Source organism: Polypterus senegalus, chromosome 8 (genome assembly GCF_016835505.1).
Source record: "Polypterus senegalus isolate Bchr_013 chromosome 8, ASM1683550v1, whole genome shotgun sequence".
NCBI classification, from domain to species: domain Eukaryota; kingdom Metazoa; phylum Chordata; class Cladistia; order Polypteriformes; family Polypteridae; genus Polypterus; species Polypterus senegalus.
Window position 1 is genome coordinate 6129294 of NC_053161.1, and position 12608 is coordinate 6141901.

Below are 12608 nucleotides of genomic sequence, written 5' to 3' on the forward strand. Positions count from 1 at the left end.
TTTAATTTGAGTACCCAAACTAGAAAATCAGTGCTGTACTGGGATCCAAGAAGAGAATTATTATGATAATGACCACAGAGTCATAAAGAGACAAATAACAATGGCCATATAATAAAAATGCAAAACTTTTTGTTTCGATTCAAGCACATTTCTCACCTGAATGTTGCTAGAAGTGCAAAGTTAGAAACAAATGTATTGTTAAAACAATCTCCATCTATCTATTTTTCAAACATGCTTGTGCTGGGCTGCAGGGAAGATTGAGCTTATTCTAGCAAGTATTAGTCACAGGTCACTTAACTTAATCACTTGACTCATAGCGCCAGTTAAGGAATGTAAAAGTTAAGGAACGTCTTAAATAACATTTTGACAAACAGTCTAGTATGAAAGCTTTAACTCTACTGACTGACACTAAATTTAGTGCACTAAATGTCTACAGCTTGTCTTCATCTTTTTGTTCTATCTTTCCTCTTCTATCTTTTCTTCACGGTTGTATGCCAAAGACGCCGGCAAAAGACTTTTCATTTAAACAAACAAACACACCTTTTTTCTATCAAGCCTCAGAGATCCGTACTCTTCCATTTATTCCATCATTTCTTCTGGAAGCACCCAAGATGCATCACACATTAAAAAAAAAAAGTTCCCATCCCAGTTTGCATTTTGGGGTTCTGTGCTCAGACACCACCGTTTTTGTATTTTTCTTACAGTTTTCAGTGATCTAACAAACATGTCCTTCACAATACCAGTGGATGGACATTTATCAAACCATTTTAAATAGTGTGATGAAAAGGAAAACTTTATGTTAAACTTAATGCAAAATCTTGAACTGGGAAGGAAGCAAGAGCACCTGAAGGAAACCTATACAGAAACAGGGAGAGCATGTGACTTGAACCAAAAAATCAATTATCATTCAAAACAGAATTGATTCCTGGAGTATATCACTGCCATTGGAAATACTTAATGTAAACTTTAGTAAAGCTGAGAGAATTGTTGAGGTGCAGCTTGAGAAATGTGATGATTTTTGAAAGAAAAAAGGTCACTTAACTGGCAACAGTTAAGAAATGAAGCAGTTCAAAAATTAATTAATCACTGCAGCTTAATTTACCCTGTCTTAAATAGCATTTCAATGAATAGTCCAGTTTGAAAGTTATAACTTTAGTTAAACTGCTGAATGTTGACTGCTTATGTCAACCTTTTCATATTTCCTGTTTATAGGTTCTAAAGGACAAATACTGTCAAACAATAATAATTACAACAAAGTCCTTCTGTAAACTTATTGTGCTAAAAAGAAAACATTGTCCTGTTTTAACACATAACTCTGTCTCTCCTGGCTTCTCTGCATGCTCTTGAAATGACTCTTCCAGCCAATGAGTCACTGAAGATCACATTAACTACCAATATAGTTCACATAGTATGCACAACTAGTATGTTTTGTACACAAAACCGGCATAGTACGCACATTAAACAGGTACAGTTCTGACAGGTAATTGGTCTGGTACACACATAAAACCAGCAGAGTTCATGTGCAAAATGGATATATTACCCACATGAAACTGGTATAAGACGTGCATGAAACCTATATAGTGCATATACAAATCTATTGCTAAAGCAGTAGTATATGAATGCAAGCCAATATAATTCATATGCAAACTGATAGCATACGAGCGTAAACCAATGCAGTCACAAACCAAAAATAAAGGCATCTGAACAAGTGATACATAAGTGCAAATCAATACAGTTCATATGCAGACCAGTAGTATACATATACATATATAGTTCACAAACAAACCAATAATATATGGTGCTGGTGCCCCAAAGGACAAATAGGCATCCCAGCCAGAATGGAAGAGGATTCCTTACCCAGCCGTGATGCCCTAATGGAAGGATGAAGTAACATGGGGAAAAACCTGGCTGAGACACCTTATTATTCCTGTCCTGATCAGGATGCCCAAAGACTTCAGAAACCAGTAATGGAGCAATTCATCCCCCACCATTCTAGGGGCAGTGTTCCACAAATAGATTCCCAGTCTGGATACTCGCAGGGTACATGGGAGCTGTAGGGATACCTGGGGGATGATAGAGGGAGCTGCCGGAGGAGGACCTCTTTGGATTGTATATAACCCAGAAGTGCTTACAACAGGCCACGTCACTGGAAGTACTCCCAGTTTCTCTTTAAAGGGAGCCCACTACCATGGCTCAGAGGGTCAGAGTTGAGAGGCAGTGGGCGAAACTCAAAGGAGGTGGAGAAGGATGAACAAATGACACATTTTTTGTATTATTGTGGCTTGTGATTGGGAGAGGAGGGAAGAAAGTGACTGGGAGAAGAATAAAAAATCCTTTATTTTACTCTGTTTACACGTGGTAATTGCTAGATCTGTGGTTTGGGGCAATCTGGTACCCTTTTGTGGTCACAGTGGTGTAGTCGGTAGGACTTTCTGGTCGTCTGCTAGGCAGAAAACCTCTGTTTTTTTCTTATTTAACCCAGACTGGTTAACACACACTAGTGGCATCTCACTTCTTGCCAAGAATGGGCCAAATATCAAGTAAGAAATCCATCCAGCAACAAGCAGATCGATGGGCAATAATTCTCTGGTCTCTGTCCAGAAGCATATCGTACGAAGGCAATAGACGTCCAACGTTCTGTCTGCCAGCAAGGAGTGGAAGGGACACTGGAATACCTCTTCAGCATAAAGAATACTGAGTTAAGTACTGTCGAAGACATAAAGTAAGGTGAGAAGGCCTGAGGTAAAGACAGCAAGGGACACATTTCCCAAACATTGAGTGTCCCTGACTGTTAAAATACCACATAGTAAAGAGGAGAGCATGCTGGGAAAGCAAAACTTTTCTTATAAGAAAGAGCTAGAAACCTTGTAGTCAGTAGCAGATGGTCCTCCCAGACCTGTAGGTTTCCGTGGGGTGAGAAAATGACAGTAATGGACAGTGACTCTGGAATTTCTGACCTGCTTCCAAAATGAAAGAGAAAAACGGTGTTTTGAGTGATGTGGAAGGGGTCACCTTTGGAAGTACTTTCCCTTCAGAAGACAAAGGGGAGCTGATGCCAAGTCTGATTATGCCATTTTTTTCTCCTGCAGGACAATAAGAAGGGATTCCAGAGGTTTCTTGTTAAAGACTGCACCCCTCATGGGACTGGCTGCTGAGCCTCATGGGGCTCAATTGAGAGGAGAATTAAGTAGGTGCCCCAAAAGATGGATGGGCATCCTGCCCAGGATGGAAGAGGATACCTTACCCGGCATGGATGCCCTAATGGAAGGATGGGTAACTGGGGGCAATACCCAGCCGGGACGTCTTATTATTCCTGTCCTGATCAGGATACCCATCCATCCTTTGGGTCACCTACAATGGACACAAACCTATATAGTTCATATGAATAAAACCAGTATTGTAATCACCCCAGTGCAAACCAATAGTAAATGCTCATAAACCAATAGTCTTCATATATAAACCAATAGATTACACACAAAATTAAGTGATTTGTGGCTTGTTGGCCCCTCATACAATGGTGTGTGAATGGTCCATGCTGCAGGTAAACAGAACTCTGCTACTTTGCAGGGTACACAGGTGGTGATGTATTCAGATTCTCGATAGTTTAACTTCATGGTGCCTACCTGGAAAACTCTGAAACTGCTGGCAGCTTTGATTTCAGACCTCCGGCAGCCTGTTGGACTTCAAGAAAATGCCTGCATATCAAAAGTACTAAAATGTACTCTTGCTCTTTTCTTGTACTATACCAGGGTTGCACAATACATCAATCATGAACGACCAGTAGATTGGAAAGGTAGTGCAGGTAGATTGCGTTGCATTCAAAAAATTTTTGTTTTTCAAATGTTAGTCTATCATATATCCTCCCTATGGTATTTGCCACTTGAGTGACATACAGGGCGGCCAGTCTGAGATCTCCTTTATTCTAACACATGGGTCGTCCCGCACGCATGATCAAACGTGCAAGCTATTGCAAAACTCCGGCTATCTAAGTGATCTAGTTAGCCTTCCAATTTATATCGGCTAAAAAAGGGATTTAAAAAAATTGTTTGATTATGGGCTGGATGTTTAATTGGAAGAGGATTTTTTCTCTAACGATGTCACAATCGAAGTGCGTTTGTCTGATCTGTCAATCTATCATTGCTATTCCAAAGAAGGAAAATGTGGAAAGGCACTTTCGAACTGTTCATGAAAACTACGAAACTGACTTCCTTCCAAAAAGTGATCTGAGAAAGAGAAAGGAGAGGGAACTAAAATCACAGCTAATTGGACAGCCGTCATTTTTCACTCTGCTGAACCCAAAACCAAAGGCAGACACACCGAAGCATCGTTCCGGGTGAGTCACTCGATCATTAAGCATAAGAAGTCCTTCCAAGATGGAGAAATGATAAAAGATGCCTTTGTTGAGGCTGATGGCTAGGGAGAAAGTCCTGTTGAGATTTCAAGACCCCTGGCCGGAGAAAAAGGAGCTTCTCCTTGTCATTAAACATGAAGAATACAAGCAACTTAATAATGATCAATGGCTGTTAGACTTGGCATTTTTTTTCCGATCTGACCAACATGTTGAATAAGCTTAATTTACAGCTGCAAGGTAAAGAGAAAACCATGGTCAGTATGAATAGCTCTGTTAATGCTTTCAAACGAAAAATGCTACATCTGTCCACAAAGCTGCCGCGCCATGATTTGGAGAACATCCAAAACCTCGCGTCAGAGCTGGAGACGCAATGGAAGGTGTGTACGCAACTTGACAGGATACACTACACAGAACAGATTGAAAATTGTCTGTCAGACTCTACTCCGGTGGGTTGGCACCCTGCCCAGGATTGGTTCCTGCCTTGTGCCTTGTGTTGGCTGGGATTGGCTCCAGCAGACACCCGTGACCCTGTAGTTAGGATTCAGCGGGTTGGAAAATGAATGGATAGATGGACTTTATCTAATGGAAAAAAAGTAATGATTTGAGTGTTGCCCAATGTAGCGGAGTAAGAGTAGCGTTTCTTCTTCACAAATGTACTCAAGTATAAGTAAAAAGTATGGTGCAGTAAAACTACTCTTAGAAGTAGCCTGCAAACTGAAAAACTGTGCGCACCCCTGTACTATACAAATTTATTATTTTTTTTTCTGTATTTAATATATGAACGAATATGTTGTTTTCATGAGACCGTCAAATTCAGGTTTTATATGGAAATGGTAAATCAGTAATGCAGTCTGAGATATCCAATAACAAATGGGCTAAGTATGATAAAAGAACAATGCTAAAGAGTCAAAGTACAGCTATATTTGAGTTAACGTTACCTTGTAAAACCAGTTATGACTTTCATGTGAACTTTTCTCAAAGATTTGCTGACTCAAAAACTATTTAAAAATGTTTTTTTTTTATCAGATCGAGTTGTTTTCCAAACCATAACTAGAATGTTCTTGTGTGGGTTGCTGGGCTAATATGTTTAATTTCCTTTGGTAGACAACCATTGCACCATACTGAACTTACAGTAAGTCAACTTAAGGCTGGCAAGAAGGCAAAACATTTTTATTTCTGAGAGAAGTATGTACTTTCGTTATCTATATGAGGAAATTTACATAGCAGCTAACGATCACTTTGCTTGCCTTGTAATGCTAATACAAAAACATTTCAGATTTGATTTAATGTTAATCAGAATAGTTTAAATATGCTTGGTTACAAAATCTTATTAAACATGAAAAAGTCTAACTTGATCTGTGTTATCTTTACCCTTTAAACATACAAATGCTGAAATCTCCATATCTTTGTAAACTTTTGATGTCCACTATATACTGTACATGAAGCTAAATGATGCCAATATAACGAAATTAGTAATATAATTGTGCAAAAAATTTAAAATAAATAAATGAAGTTTCCTCATAGAAACATTATTTATTTACAGCGGTAACTTGTTTGTTTATTCCTGTGTGTACTGATTTACTCCTGCTTCAAAATCACAGATTTTCTTTTGACTCCTACAGCCTTTATTCTTATCAAATCTATATGACTTGTACTTATTATGGTACAAAGCAAGGAATATAAAGAAGTACTGGTGGGTTTTATTTCTATTGTGGACCAAGCCTATGTATGTTCATCTATTTGTGCCCATGTTCACGTTGTTATAGCTTGTGTATTTGCTGTCCAGTAATAAAAATGAAAGTTAGGTAGAGCCATGCCACCTTCTGCCTTAGGTCTTTGTAGGGTCGCCCTTTGGATGCGTGGATGTTTTGAATTCCAAATAAACAAGGTTAGGGTTGAATCTAATTTCTTAAAACATGATTTATTGATGTATATTGGAATGTTTTGAAATAAAAAGAGAAGCTTAAAAAAATATTCATCTTAACAATGTTAATTCTTCCAGTTAAAGTGATGGTTTGCCATCTATTCAAATTTTGATGTACCGACTTTTAAAATACTAGCACTACATTCATGAAAATTCACAGCATTTTAATGTAATGTAGAAAGTTTTGTACACTGACAATTTCATTCATTGGCAGCCAAGATGACATTATGGTATGATTCCTACAAATTCAAAAAGTAAACAAATCAATAAAATTCATAAAATAACACTGTGACCAATGGAGACGACAAGGCAATTTTTACAAGGGGACCAGGAGGACAAGCAAAGTCGTTATGCCAAGCTAAAGTCTAAACCCAATATCACTCTTATCTTTCACCAAAACCCAAACTTTATGCAAAAATCGTGGGCAGAAAAGCAAAGCTCAGAAGCCTGTAATTTAAGGGCAAAAATGAAACAAAACACACCAAGAAGTTATTTTTCTCAATCTTGAATAACTAAGAAGTGTGTAGTGCTAAGTCACAACCACCAGCTAAATAATCTACAGTGGCCATTAAAAGTGTGGTGTTTGGAAAAATAAAAATGCAAAATAGTTTCAACCTTTTCAAAATGAGTTCAGAACTAAAAATAAACATTAAAATTTGATGTAGCAAATTAAAAAAAAAAACAATTGCACATATAAAGTCCCAAGTAAAGGCTTAAAAAATGGGAGTATTTTTAAAAATAAATCATGTTTATAGCAAATACATTTTGATGTTTTCAGAGATGATTTGCTTTACACAACTAAACAGTACAGAACACATTTCTCAGACCCAGCGGCCCAATTAAGGGAGTGCCAGCTAACGTAAGACAGAAGCTGGTAGGAAATCAGCAAATTAAGAGGGGAAAAAAGCCAACTTTAACTGGAAATATCAATTAAACCAGTTCTTTATTTTGTCTAAAAAATGGATCTTTCTCTACAGGATCTTCTTTTTCCTGACATCCTCAGAACAGTCAAGACAGAACTACAACATGAGATTGAATTTCACTGGCTGATGACCCAGTGTGAGGGAAAATGATTGTGCAATAAATGACTGTTTTGCTCTGTTTCTACTTCATATTTACATGTCATCTATTAGAGTTGTAAGTTTTTTTTTATTTTTCCCAGTATTCCTTTTAAAATTTAAAATAAAAGAGTGCAACAAATAAACTAAGGTCAGTCTAAATACATGGACCATTTCACTCAGAATGTGCAATACAAATGAACAGGGTGTGAGTGCAAACTGATATTAAAATGCCAACAGATCCTGTCAGTACTGAAATGGTGCTGACTCAAATAAAACCCTTTCCCTTTCACTAAACTAAACAATTCAGGCACTCCACATGCCATATTTGTTCTCATGCCTGATCCATAGTACAATCTTACTATCATGGCACCATAGAGTGGTGATCTTTTGCATGTAGCTCAAACATGCGAGTAAGAATTTCACTGTGCTCTCTAGGCTACTATTACTTCAACTACAATGTGTAATGCACGATCCAAGTTCCTTAGAGCACATTAAGGACAGGCTTGCACATATTAAATCCACGAGTTTTTCTCACACCTAGATCTCCATGTACATCATTCGCCTAGTCCCCTGCACATTCTGTACTGTATATACTCAATTTACCCTGCTATGCTGCAGCACACTCTATCTTTGTTCATCTTCTGCACTAAACATTAAATCTGACAGGCTCTCAGCCAGACATGCCCAGTCACATACAGTAGCTTGTGCTGCATGCTTCAGTTAAATTTTAAATATTCTTTGATATGGCTTCTTATCAAACCCAAGGTTATTTTACCTTGTTCTGCTTGACTCCCAGCCACACACATTTTTTTCTGTATAACCACTGATTTTTTTTTTTATAATTTTATGGTTCTCAAAACAACCTAAAGTCCAAGTTAATACCCCGTTTAAATTGATTTCAACCCCACTAATTAGCCAAGCTTTTTATAAAAAAAAAAGTATCTTAACACTAAACTGTTCTTTCTTTCTTTCTTTCTTTCTTTCTTTCTTTCTTTCATTCAAAGAAATGAACATCCAACTGGATAAACACTTATCAGAAAACACACTTACAATTGTTATATGATCAAAAAAAAATAACATTTTATCATTCACCTGTATTCTTCTAGATATTAATATAAAGACATGATAACTGATTTGTGACACTGTTAAATGTATTCTATAAAGCAATCGTAATTCTTTAGTATTTTATCTATAGTTTATTTAGGATATGAAGCATCACTTATATTCACTTATAACATTTCTCACCATATTATGGATGCACTTACCACTAATTTGCTTTATTAGTAGCTCATTTTTCCTGACGTTCCTCATCATCTCCTCTTGCCAGATCTTGCTTTCTGTTCCAGACTGATGCAATTGTTTAATAAGCCGATACAAATCTTGTTTCATTGAAACAAAAAACATCGCAGTGCCGCAAATCATCAGCAAGCCAAGCGTACTTAACAGACAATCAAACCTGAGCCTCATTTTTCAGTTAGCAGTTCAGACTAATACAATTTTATCTCAGTTGCTTTTCACTTCAGTTACAATTAGAATAACTCCACCCTCACTTTTAGCCAGTAAAACAAATAAAGGGAACAAAAGTCCTTCTTAGATAAAATCAGTACCTTTGGCATCAGTATTTTTTCATTTTCATTACATTTTAAAAATTGACAGTATTTGCCTTATATTTAGTAGACATTTAGAGAAATCAAAGAATTTTAAAATAACTACAGATAAAATGTAATAATGTAAAGTTCTGATGCAATAACAAAATAGCTTCAGTTTGTTTGTTTGCAAATGTCCATGTTACACAGTTCAAGAGAAACACATAATCTTGTAATTAAGCAGTCACTCAACTAACAGATTGTCACATAATTTACATCTGTAAGGAACTCTTCTCATCCTTTTGCATTTTGGATTGCTTGCATTTTACTCAAAGCTTGAAACTGAAGCTACTTGGACTGTGGAAATTCTTGTTTTACAGGTCATACTCATTGTTTGCTTCTTTGCCATCTGAGTAATTTGTTAATCTCTGAAAATACAGATTTAACAAGTAAAACTTGCACCTGTTTATACTTGGGAGTGCACATTTTTGAATTAAAATAAGGTTCAGATTAAAATTTAAACCCCAATTAGACATGTTATTCAAATAAAATATAATACATTACAAAATATTCAAACCCTTTAAATGCTTGTTTTTTTAATATTTTAATTGTTTGCTCTTTTCTTTTTTGTATTGTGCTTCTAAAAGCCTTGCTTTTTGCCTTTGTTGAATTAAGCTATTGTAAAGTATTTACTAATGTTCATCTACCTTGATGCACCCAGATTCTTTCTTATCCCTGGGTTTGTGAGGCCATTAATGTTGATTAAAACCCTTGTGAGATCCATAGGAAGACCTTTACCTGTGACCTTTTGTTTTTTAAACTCATAAAATTGTCTGCTACATTTTTGGCACGATAACCTTCTAGTTAGTATGTTTCGCTAGCTGTGTCATTACAAGTTCCAGTCTGACTTTCTCTTCTCCTTTCTGTGGTAACTCAGCGTTCATGGTCAGGAGTAGTATAGGGGCGTCACTATTATACATCATCAGATTTTGACAGGTGTATGTCCCGCCCCCCTGGCATTTCCGGTACCCACCTGCTGCCACCTGGTTAATGGGCATTTCCCCCCGCGGTCTGATCTCTGCCTGTTGTCGGGTGCGCTGTTTGACCGGCATTGGACCTGTTGTCAGTCGTGCGCAAGGAAAATGGTCGGCCGATCTTAGCCTTGATGCTAAAACTGGGGCTGATCATCTTTATGATCCGAGACGGACCTTTGGGAGCCTGTAAGGTGTCATAAAAGGTAAGTCATCAATGGGGCAGAGCAGACATCCTGCTCCTATCTGCTTGCAGCGCTCGGGGGTGTGTACAGAGAGTACAGAGAGCGTGATTGACAGACCCCAGCGAGAGGATGTACAAGAAAACTTTAGAGAGAATCTATTACACACCCAAGGAACCTGGCAGTACAGCCCAAAACACCCCTTGAGCATCCCGTTACCTCACCCACCTTGTAAAACCATGCCCTTTATAAAGCAAGGCATATTTCAGATACCAAAAGTGATTTAAAACAACAAGTTTTATTCAATGATTCAAAAAAAGATGCCAAAGTGTCTTAAAAACAACAAATTTTATTGAAGCAAAATTCCAAACATAGCAAAATAAGATCTGGTCTTCACTTTGAGTTACAAATTGTTTGCTATACATTAAAATTGTTTAAAGTATGAATAAAAACTGGAGAAACAGCCGTAAAATAATCACACAAGCTCATTTGTATACCTATTTGCAATTCACTTGAAAAGAAACAAAAACACAAGAAAATGTATACAAATATGAGTACGCAAATGAAAAAATTCAAAACCAGGTCCAAACCCATCAGTGAGTCGGTAATACACCTAAAATAAAAATGTTTAAGCCAGCACATACTTTATATATTTATATTTCACTAAATTATGCAAGCCTATTTTCTGTTTGGAACAGAGCCGACCACATAAAGCTCGTCTTCACAGGCTGAATCAGTTTTACGTATGCATCAATGGGTCTCTCTCCTGCTCAAATTCAGCTATAATATCATCCACATCAATCTTGATAGCTTTACGAAAACAAGGGAGATTGTACATTTTTAACAAAGCACGCACACAGGACACAAGTCTATCTCTTCTAGCCCTTTTGAGCATAAATAAGCTATGTCTATATGCAATAATTGGTTTAGTGAACCAAATTACAAAATGTGTCCATCTGGTATGTATTTTTTCACTTGATATTCCATACATTTTCCCACTAAATGTTCAACAGAGCTAAACACATAAGCCCAGATGACTGAGCGACCAATATGGTCATAATGAATCTTTTTTTTATTAGATATAATAAAGGAGAAAACCTTCTATAGGTTGCATTACGTGTCACGCTGGGCAGGGACCTGGTTTTCCTTGTTCTAGCTGCCGAGTCTTGGTTCCTCTGACAACAGAAACAAAACACAAACAGTTAGCCGACAGAAAATATAACGCAAACAGATCTTGTTTAGCATGGATAATGCAATTTGCTTAGGTTTCTGTAAATTAATGTTGGTTTTAAAAATAACAGTAATGGTGATTAGAGACAAGTTCAAAAGCTGCTGTCCGAATCTTGGACTTTGTTGCATGGTCTTTTGTATAAGCCGAAAGTGTTTACTTCAGCAACAAACTGCTTCAGACAGTTAAGAGTATGAATTTTACTCTGTTTCACAATTCTTAATCCACACAAGGCTTTAACCATATAAAACACCATGTGTATTAATCTTTAAATACTGATCTGTCGACAGATGCTGGAAACACAAGGGTGTATTTCCTCAGGATCAGATTCTAGTAAAAGACAAGTGTGCCCATCCTGAGATTCGGAACCCAAACGGCATGCTAAACAAGACCCAGTTAATACATCTCTTACACAGGTGCAGACCACGTAAGCTACAACAGACTTTACACAATGCTTCATTAAAATCAATCCGGCTCTGTGACTGCGATGGCTGACAAGTGTTTGAGAAAATACACAGGTCTTGAGACTTCCGCCTTGAAGTTGAACAGTCTTTCACACTGTGCTTAAATATGTCACCGGCCATCGTCACTCTATGGGGAAAAAAAGAAAAGAAATGTCAAGCAAAAAAACGTGTTGGAATGGATGAGTGAACAATACACTTACAGTATGCACAAACAAGCACAGCTGAGGCTCAAGAGAAACAGAACAATTGTTTCAACGATCAATTACCAGTAGCAAGTAGATTTAGCAGAGATGTCTTATTACTCAAAATTCAATGATGGATATAAAATGTATCCTCACTTGTATCGATGTGCTCTCAAAATATGCTTGGGCTGTGTAAATAAAAGGCCAAGACAGGGAAAGAAGTTTCTCTGGGTTTTAGTTTGATCTTTAGACAGGGTCGAGTTCCTAAAAAGCTACAGACAAGCCAAGGCAAAGAATTTTATAACACATTGGTACAAAACTTCTAAGACAGAACAATATTGTACATTTGTACATTTGTCACAAACAGCTATGTAAAGGCCAGCATAGTAAAACGGTTCAATAGCACCTTAAAATCCAAAATGTGGAAATTTTACATATGCCAATACTTTTCGGTATATAGATGTCCCGTCAGACGTTCTGCAGAGTTATAACCACAGTTTACACACCACGATTAAAACAAGACCTGTAGATGTGACTCCTGAAAATGCTCTGAGTGTTTGGAAAACAGTCTATGGTAGGGCCGGGCAAAGAAAATCTAC

The 12608-nt window shown here is 37.2% G+C and overlaps 1 protein-coding gene across 2 annotated transcripts in view; it reads right to left on the reverse strand.

Annotated features, from left to right (window-relative positions):
• The window catches only part of LOC120533725 (probable polypeptide N-acetylgalactosaminyltransferase 8), an 82455-nt gene extending 73360 nt beyond the window's left edge, over positions 1-9095 (reverse strand). Inside the window, exon 1 of one of the 2 annotated variants that reach the window (XM_039760641.1) lies at positions 8602-9083. In XM_039760641.1, the coding sequence (XP_039616575.1) occupies positions 8602-8803 (202 nt within the window). In that variant the 5' untranslated portion in view covers positions 8804-9083. Of the gene's footprint in view, positions 1-8601 lie in introns of both variants that reach the window. The other variant, XM_039760642.1, reaches the window with a different exon arrangement.
• Between the last annotated feature and the right edge of the window lie 3513 nt (positions 9096-12608).